The sequence below is a fragment of the Salvelinus sp. IW2-2015 genome, linkage group LG13, assembly GCF_002910315.2.
Source record: "Salvelinus sp. IW2-2015 linkage group LG13, ASM291031v2, whole genome shotgun sequence".
Classification (NCBI taxonomy): domain Eukaryota; kingdom Metazoa; phylum Chordata; class Actinopteri; order Salmoniformes; family Salmonidae; genus Salvelinus; species Salvelinus sp. IW2-2015.
Genome location: NC_036853.1, coordinates 31,294,842 through 31,305,111, shown reverse-complemented (window position 1 = coordinate 31,305,111; position 10,270 = coordinate 31,294,842). Strand labels below are relative to the sequence as shown.

At 43.2% G+C, this 10,270-nt stretch overlaps 1 protein-coding gene across 1 annotated transcript; it reads left to right on the top strand.

Moving 5' to 3' along the window:
* The first annotated feature begins 2,306 nt into the window (after positions 1-2,306).
* Positions 2,307-6,950, top strand: LOC111971608 (transcription factor MafAa-like). Its single transcript, XM_023998464.2, has one exon. It carries the CDS (start codon positions 3,444-3,446, stop codon positions 4,368-4,370), a length of 927 nt encoding a protein of 308 aa, XP_023854232.1. The 5' UTR covers positions 2,307-3,443; the 3' UTR covers positions 4,371-6,950.
* Positions 6,951-10,270: the final 3,320 nt, after the last annotated feature.

The window sequence follows — 10,270 nt, the reverse complement described above, 5'->3', positions numbered from 1 at the left end:
CCACACGAGTCTGGGGGGCCTAGGGGCCATGTAGGCTAATTTGACAATGCACTACCATTACGCATTGCCCCTTAACCATTATTAACTTAGGCTACTGCCGTTTTTCATCTTATCACTAGAACACACCAGTCTCTCCGCAGGGCCTCAAGGGCTATGAAAAATATATGCCTTTAATTTATACTAAACAAAAATATAAATGCAACAATTTCAAACATTTTACTATATGGAAATCAGTCAATTTAAATACATTCCGTAGGCCCTAATCTATGGATTTCACATGACTGGGAATACAGATATGCATCTGTTGGTCACAAATACCTTTTTTTTTAAAGGTAGGGGCATGGATCGGAAAACAGTATCTGGTGTGGCCACCATTTGCCACAATTATCATGCTGAAACAAGAGGTTAGGGTGTCGGATGAACAGCACGACAATGGGCCTCAGGATCTCGTCACGGTTTCTCTGCATTCAAATTGCCATCGATAAAATGCAATTGTGTTCTTTGTCCGTAGCTTATGCCTGCCCATACCATAACCCCACCGCCACCATKGGRCACTCTGTTCACAACGTTTACATTAGCAAACCACTCACCCACACGACACCATACACGTGGTCTGCGGTTGTAAGGCCGGTTGGACATACTGCTAAATTCTCTARAATTACATTGGAGGTGGCTTATGGTAGAGAAACTAACATTAAATTCTCTGGTAACAGCTCTAGTGGACATTCCTGCAGTCAGCATGCCAATTGCACACTCCCTCAACTTGTGACATCAGGCATTGTGTTGTGTGACAAAATTGCACATTTTAGAGTGGCCTTTAATTGTCCCAAGCACAAGTTGCACCTGTGTAATCAGCTTCTTGATTTGCCACACCTGTCAGGTGGATGGATTATTTTGGAAAGGAGAAACGCTCACTAACAGGGATGTAAATAAATGTGTGCACACAATTTAAGAGAAATTAGCTTTTTGTGCATATGAAACACTTCTGGGGTCTTTTATTTCAGCTCATGAAACATGGGACCAACACTTTACATGTTGCGTTTCTATTTTTGTTCAGTGTAATTTGATAAAGAACTATTCTTCCATTATGCTTTAATTGTSCCTCGACTGACCGCCTAACCCAATTTGCAGAGAAAAGACACAAGTGAGCAGAATCTCAGTATTCATCCTACCCTCCCTTGAGACGCATATCACTGGTATCGACGTTCTGCTCAACCCTCTGCTTTGATTTTCTTTAACCCGGGTGCCTCTCCAGATGAAGACGTATGTCTCCATGATGGGGGGCGTACATTGCGCGTTCCGCGCACGATGCACGCGAAGTTTAATTATTTGTCGATCCGCGGAGATGGGTCGGCATGCAATTTGTAGTTAATTGCGACTTAAAACCCTGCCCAAGGGCCATCACGTGGAATAGCCTAATTGTAATTAACCCCCTCACACCCATCGCCCGGACCCTCAGCCCGACGGAAAATGCGGCTTGATTTTATGGGCGCGTGGCACTAAATCCATCACCACATAGGGTGGACTCGTGATTGGGGAGGCCTGGCCCGGGGATGCCAGGTTCTTTCTTGTCCCTCAGACCACAGCTGCATAGGACATGTGTCCTTGTATGTGGCATAATATACATCAAATAAGAAGCGTATAATAACACCTCTCCAACTTTTACCATCTCACTTCATCCCAATATTATCTCATGCTTGTTTTCTATACGCTTTTCGTTAGGTGTTTCATTCAGTTTTGAAGTGAAACCTGAGACAACTTGTTGTTGTATGATTTTTTTTATGAGAGCGTTAACGGGACTCCTCTGCTACCAGTGTCCCATAGTGGCTTTACGGAGTGGCCAAGCACCTCAAAGTAAACCAGCCTCTCTTATTCCTCCCTTGTTTAGTCTGTTTTGTCATATAATATTRATAATTCTAACGTTTCTGTTATAAACTGGAATAGATCTATTGTCACCACTGTTCATTTTTTCCCGTTGTTTGCTATCAATCATGTGGAGGTAAGCCAGCCTAGCGGGGCGCCTAGCGGGGCGTCTCCCGCGTACCTTACATGTGCCTGCCTCTCTCCTCTCCGTGCAGTAGCACGATCTCGTCGCTAGAGGGGGGAGATGCACCTGTTCCGCAAACATGAGTTCTGCGTTCCGACAGCTGCCGGCTGGTCCCAGCGCGAGATGTTGCTATAGGATAATGCAAATCCACCGCTGTCATCTTCTCCCATTGGTCCGTCACATACGAGGTGGGAGGTTCGGGCGCGTGGTGTCTTTAAAAGTGCAAATTGCCTTTCCCAGCGTCTCAGTGACACTGCGATGTTGCGCTGCACTGCAGAGCCGAAAGTAACGGCCATCTGCCAGATAGAGAGAACCAACTGTGAAAGGAATTCATCAGCTCACACACACATATACACACACTCTCATACACAGGACGCAACGTTCCCAGAGTGAAGGGGAAAACCGCGGGGACCGGCGCATTCGTGAGTACACAGCAAACTGATAMATCTGGACTGACCATTCAGAAACGGCACCACTTAGTCCTGTGTCCCACCACCGCTTAAGGAATATCTATTTTTAATATACATACCTATTTTCTGCTTGTAAGAACTCTTGAGAACTGTTTTTCTCCGAACCATTCCATTGTGGACTCCAGCAGATGCAGAAAGTGGGAGTTTAAAAAACATTATTATTATTWTTTWWTTTTTTTACATGTTTACGCGCGTGTGTCTAGTGCACAGTGACTTTTTTCCGAGCAGTYATGCTCGTGTCTTGTGTGGAAAGTTTTATTCTGGTCATATGTAACACATGCTGCATGCTGCAGTAACTTCAGTCGCGAGCATCGCGAGCCTTCCTGCTCTCCTCCTGCAGAAAGCCTGGACTCGCTGTCCTTGCGTCAGTCGAGACGAAGAAGAAGGATACAGGAAAATATMTATWTTTTTTTAAACAGACAACAAGAGAGCAACAACTCCAGAACAGGAGAGGAGAAAATAAAAATTTCCCCTGTGCTGCTTTCCTTCACAACCACTGACTGAAGGACAGTAAATCAGAAGGCGCGAGCCGGTACAGAGGTGGAGGGAGGACAGGACCGGTTGGTGTCTCCAAATTTCACCAGGGGGCTCGAGTTTCAGCCGGCCCTGGGCCGTGGTATTAAAAAGTGAATTTGACCTGGGATAAATTGTCAACAAGAAAATCGGCAGAGGAGAACTGGCAGGTGTACAAGTTCATTTGCGTGCATACATATATTAACACCGGCGCMGCTATACATAGTTGTTGTTTTAAGGACTAGCAGCTTAATACGAAGTACCCCCTCATCTATACAACCTTACAACTCCACACACCGGGCACACAGACGTCCTCTTCGAATCGAAGAAGCAATCTACATCCGCGAGGGCTGCCCAGTGTCCTGCCCGGTGTTGGTTTGGCTGTGAGGGCGGGAGTCGTCGCATGGACTGACATGGCCACCGACCTCGCCATGAGCGCAGAGCTGCCCAATAGCCCACTGGCCATCGAGTACGTCAACGACTTCGACCTAATGAAGTTCGAAGTAAAGAAGGAGCCYCCAGAAGCTGACCGTTACTGCCACCGCCTCCCCCCGGGATCCCTCTCCTCCACCCCGATTAGCACGCCCTGCTCCTCCGTGCCTTCCTCGCCCAGCTTCTGCGCCCCCAGCCCTGGTGGCCAGTCGAGCCAAAACCTGGCCAACGGCGTCAACAGCAACAACAGCGGCAGCAGCAACACCCAGAGCGTTGGCGGTAAGCCTCAGTTGGAGGACCTGTACTGGATCCCCAGCTACCAGCACCACATCAACCCCGAAGCCCTCAACCTGACCCCCGAGGATGCGGTGGAGGCCCTCATCGGCAACGCCCATCACCACCATCACCACCACCAGGGCTACGAGGGCTTCCGCGGCCAGCAGTATGTAGGGGAGGATCTATCCGCGACCTCGGCCGGTCACCATCACCAGGCCCACCATCACCACCACCACCACGGACACCGCCTCGAGGACCGCTTCTCGGACGAGCAGCTGGTCAGCATGACAGTGCGCGAGCTCAACCGGCAACTGAGGGGGTTCAGCAAAGAGGAGGTGATCCGCCTAAAGCAGAAGAGACGCACGCTTAAGAACCGAGGTTACGCGCAGTCCTGCCGCTACAAGCGCGTGCAGCAGAGGCACATGCTGGAGAGCGAGAAGTGCACGCTCCTGAGCCAGGTGGAACAGCTGAAGCAGGACGTTGCGCGCTTGGCCAAAGAGCGGGACCTCTACAAGGAGAAGTACGACAAGCTGGCGAGACGAAGCTACAACGGTTGCGGGCCCGGTAACAACAACAGAGACCCCTCCAACGGAAACCACGGGAAACTGACCTCCACGGAATTTTTCATGTAAGAGACTGATTCGTGACATGACCTTTGCCCCCTTCTTACATTTACATTTTACATTTAAGTCATTTAGCAGACGCTCTTATCCAGAGCGACTTACAAATTGGTGCATTCACCTTATGATATCCAGTGGAACAACCACTTTACAATAGTAAAAATAGTTTCTTAAAACGTTTTTTTTCTTTTCTTTTTTTTTTTTTATATATTATTTTTATTTTTCTGTTTGCATTTTTTTGTTTACAGTTATTCCTTTAGGAAAAACACTCAGTGTACATTTTAAAAGTACAACATAGCATAATGCTTCATATTTAAAGAAACAAGCAAGGTAGGTGCGCACATAGGCTAAGTAGCCTATTCTATGTGCGCAGATATAATTGTTCGATAAGTCTTAAAGATGCTCTTTGAATGAACTTCAATACACTAAGACCTCTTGATCTAGACATGGGATCACAAACTGTCAAATCAATAGACTGGTTAATATTTTATGATGCAATAGATCTCAGAGAAACCCTGATTAACATTTGGAGTCTTACTGACACATGTGAATCAAACTTGGCAAAGTTGACCTACTGGACAGAAAAACAAAACTGAAATCCTTATGTTTTTCTCAGACATTAAATCCGTACCTGTTTGTTTTGATYCTTTATATGGCGTCTTAAAAGAGAGCCTTGAGCATCTTGAAGCTGGTGGGACTCAAGGAAGAGAACCCGGTATTTATTTTATCATTGGGACTGAATTGAAATCAAAGTGATCGAACCACGGAAAAAGCAATACACCTTTGCAGCTCCTGCAAGCCCCGTTGATGTACCGGACTGTGATGATGGAGGGGACTCCCTGATATGGCCTTCCATCCCCGTTAACGGAAAGGGAACATTTGAATATTGCAAGTCTAGTTCCATCCCTTTTAGCAACCCTGCATGCAGGACATGTATGGTACGGTACCCCAAACCTCCAGTCATCTAACACGAAAGCATGGCCCATGGTTCTTTCCTCCTGTCTTGGTACTTCCCTCTCCTCCTCTCTCCTCCCTCTCTTCCTAGATTAAGGCCAAGGACGCGTCTTAACCGATCTTTTCAATCGATTTTTCTATTGTTTTAAAACAAAACAAAAACAAAACAAAAAKAAATGATCAACTGAGCCAGATATTAGACTTTATTTATTCCCAAGTGTACATATGTGTAGAGAACAGTTTTTGTGTTATTTGGTTACCTTACTTTTCAAAGCTTTTGTTGCTTGATGATGACCCAGAACGTCTTAATACAATGTTACAGCATGCAAATAGTCTACGATATCCTTTTACTTCTACTGGACATGTGGCCCATATGATGTAAACGAGAAGCCTAACTGCACTAAGATAAGAAACATTTTGGGGTAACATTTTTTTTWAATGGCGTATTGATAGTTATGGTAATAAGGTGGATATAGAAATTCGATGKGAGGTGATTTACATAATAGCTACAAATATAAGGATGGCATTCGCTGCTAAAACTCTATGCACCAACTTAACTAAACTCTTAATTCATGGATTTTTTAAAAGTGTATAATAATAATAATAATAATAGAGGTGATCTGGCGGCTTGTGAATACTAATTCCATAAGTCCGCAGTACGGTGTCTTATAGCTCAATATATCTTCTGTCTGGTCTGATGTGTAGAGAGATGGCTACAGAGGGTGCTTGTTTTTTGGCATACAAATTAGAATATTTTGATCTGAGGGTATGGTGCCGACTTAGACTAACTAAAAAAATCCTTACTCTCATCAAGAAATCCCTGGATCGTGTGTTACCTGCTGCCTAGATATATGATGTGCAATATTGTGCAGAAGTTCTGAACCACCTTGTCAATGCCAGTTGTTAGTGCTAGGCTGATGGCGACCTGTGTAGGAATACAGCCAGGTTGACACGACAAGGATAATTATGAGAGGTGTTTGCAAGTCGAATCATAATTAASTGGAATAGAGGTGTTGTTTTCTACCTCCCAACATGCTGTACAGAAGAAGATAATGAATTATCTTGGATAATTGMATAGATTTTAAGTGAACTTCATTGTGGTGCAAATGCAATTCGTCTTCACTTAACGAAATAACTTATTTTGGTACTTTTTCTGATCTTAAACATTTTACAAAAATATGTCCTATTTTAGTGAAAAGTTATTATTGATCGATTATCAATCAATTCATTCATCACTCAATCAGACAATAAAGCGGAGAGATGTGTCATTGGCCTCTGAGATTTAACCTGTGTTTTTGGTGCTAAAATTATTTAGAATTTTTAGAATTCCAACGTGAAACGGGCCTAAACATCAGAATCGTGGCAAGATGGTGAAGTATATTCTGCACGGTGCTGTCGATGCCGCGTTCACGTGATAGTCGGAACTAGGAAACTCGGAAATATCCGACTTCCGAGTTTCTAGTTCCGACTAGTATGTGAACGCTATATCTGTAGGCTATATATGATTTCTATATATTTATTCGRGAAACATTTAAATGTCCAAAGTGTGAATAAGTCAAAACAAAGACATGTTTCAAAATGGAATGTTGTTGAGAATCTTGTTTTCGAAATGTTTAATAAAAAATTATGTTCAAAATCTGTTCATCATTCCCGATGTCTTTCGTTTAAATGTGCCTTCAAGCATTGAACAGTTAGGCTCCGCCGTAAATATAATGTTTACTCAATACACACAAAAGGTTAAAACATCTACAGTAGCCTTATAAGAAAATAAATAGCAGKTTTTTTTATAGGCCTATAAATTATTTCGAAAATAATTGTGCAAATGAAACACCTCTCGCCTGAAGCGCTCGCCTGTTTGCAATAGAGACCTGGATTGCCTTTAGAGAACGAATATCTCACATGTTTCAATTAAATTATAGATTTACTAATTTTGAGAATATCCAGTGAAACACCAGCGGRTGTTTTAGCTATAACCGAGCAATTCAAGAATCGTCCATAAGCGTAATATATAAAAACAAATATATATATATATATATAGGCCTAAATGAAAAAGGAATCAGGCAAAATGTAATGACAATTTTCTACTTAGCCTATAGGCTAGCTCAGAGTTAAACAAATGAACGTAATTCTAATAGTTTAGATAGCCTATGTTTGTGGATTAGGCTATATATAAGCTACTTGTCAGGTTCTGCAACGATTGGCCATCTAAACAAGGCTACTGAGCTCCAACGAAATGAGAAGCAATCTGTTGCAAAAAGTATAACATACAGAACCGAAAACACAATACTCACATTTGTCTTATTTAAAATGTACAATTATGRTATTATTATTATGACCCTTTCATCATTATCCTGACGTTCATGTTGTGCTGTATTTTAACCGAGATAAGCTGCACGTGAACTTGCCTACTTTCCTCATGTCAAACGAAACAGTGTAGTCTATATCACACATCAACCGCAATTTCTGTAAGGACGCACATTAGTCTAATTTAACCGCCGTTCCACAGATGATGGGCACGAGCTTCCCCACGTCCCTCTGCTCAGTATCCGGTAACGCCACTGGACCAAATTGTCTTTTGTATGCATCCGTTTAGGCTAGTCAACTACTCTGTGTGCAGCCCTTTCTCCCCTGGCCACGAGCTTCCCACTGGGCAAAAACTGTTTCCATGTCATTTCAACAAAAACATTCKATGTGATGAAGTTGAATCAACGTGGAAAATTGATTGGACTTCAAATAAAGGAATTTCGTATTTTTTTCACCCAACTTTTAACCTAAATCCAATGACAYGGTGCATGTTTTTCTTGAATTCACGTTAGTTGACAACTCAACGAAATGTAAATCAAAACTAGATGTTGAACTTAGTCTGTGCCCAGTGGGTTGTAATGTCCGGGGAAAGCCCTGCGCGGCACCATGTGATGGATGGATGGCTCATGGACTTCGCGCGCGTTTTACTGCCCTGGGCTGGCAATGCTCGCACCGCAAAGGGGAGGTTCAGAGACGTCGCTGGTATAAAAGGTAGGAGAGCAGACATCTCTCTCTAACCGCAGTGAGCATGTTTGTTTGTAATGTGGAGTGTTTAAACAGTGCGTTTAGAGCAGTCAGGCCTAATTTTGGTGCATTATAACTGCAGTATGCTGCAATCATGTTTTGTAAGGGATGGACCAAAATTAGGCCTGACTGCTCTAAACACACTGTTTAAACACTACACATTACAAACTAATTACTGCAGTAATGATGCAGTGAACTGCAGTTACAGTGCAGTATTACTGCAGTTSATCTGCAKTATTCTGCAATTACTGCATCCAAAATACCACAGTTGACTGCAGTCACTGCACTTTTAATGCAGTTTTAAAACAAAACTTTTTATGCAAAGGATTCATTCAGGTGTGTGTGTGTGTGTGTGTGTGTGTGCGCGCTCAAGCGCGCATGCCCACCCACCTGTGTGTGTGTGGGTGTGTGTGTGTGTGTGAGTGACACAGTGGGGGTCGGTGCTGTTTAAGATGAGGGGGACAATACTTTTTTATGAGCATGACCTTATTTCTATTACAGCATGTTGGATGACTGCCATTCGTATTCCATTCACCCAGTTCAATGTAACATCGATAGGTTTAGGTTACTACATGGTACTATAATTTTCCCTATACCCATCATGAGGTTGCTACAACCTAGCTTATGAATGAAAGTTTACAATGTAGGTGCACAGGTTTAGAGAAAAATGTGAGTAATCAAGGTGGCAGACAGTGCCACTGTCAATACTGCCTTGCACACTCTTGCCTGCATCTAGCTGACCTAGAGTGTAATCCTTAGTCCAACAGTTGCAAACTAGAGTTTCTATTGGAGAAATTCAGGTGTGTTTATCCCTGTTTTGTTGCATTTGTTTTTGTTTGAGAAACRTTTTTCAACAGAATCAGCGGAATGAATACAGTGCCATGAAAAGTATTTTCCTTCATTCTAATTTTCTCTACTTTTGAATTATTTTTGATAATAAATGTTATCAGGTCTTCAATCAAAACCTAATATTAGATAAAGGGAACCTGAGTGAACAAGTAACACAACAATTACATACTTATTTCATTCATTTTATAAACAAAGTTATGCAACACCCAATGCCCCTATGTGAAAAAGTAATTGACCCTTGTGTAACCGGTGTGAAATGGCTAGCTAGTTAGCTGGGTGCGCACTAGTAGCGTTTCAATCGGTGACGTCACTCGCTCTGAGACTTGAAGTAGTGTTCCCTTGCTCTGCAAGGACCAGCTTTTGTGGAGCGATAGGTAATGATGCTTCGAGGGTGCCTGTTGTCGATGTGCAGAGGGTCTGTGGTCGAGCCCAGGTAGGGGCGAGGAGAGGACAGAAGCAAACTGTTCACTTGCACTCAATAACTGTGTGCTACCTTTAGCTGCAATGACTCCAACCAAACCCTTCTTGTAGTTGTTGATCAGTCTCTCAGTCGCTGTGGAGGAATTTTGGATGACTCTTCCATGAAGAACTGCTGTAAATTAGTGACATTTGCGGTTTTCAAGCATGAGCTGCTCGTTTCAAGTCCTGCCACAACATCTCAATTGGGATTAGGTCTGGACTTTGATTAGGCATTCCAAAACTTCAAATTTGCTGCTTTTTAGCCATTTTCAGTAGACTTGATTGTGTGTTTTGGATCATTGTTTTTTGCATGACCACGTTGCGCTTCAGCTTCAGCTCACAAACGGATGGCCTGATATTCTCCTTTAGAATTCTCTGATACAGAGCAGAATTCATGGTTCCTTCTATTAAGGAAAGTCGTTCAGACCCTGAGGCAGCAAAGCATTCCCAAACTATCACACTGCCACCACCATGTTTGACCGTTGGTATGAGGTTCAGTTTTGGTTTTCACCARGCATAATGTGACCCATGTTTTCCAAAAAGTTGACTCAAGTTTGCAAAAGAAGCACCTGGATGATCATCAAGACTCTTGGAAGAATGTT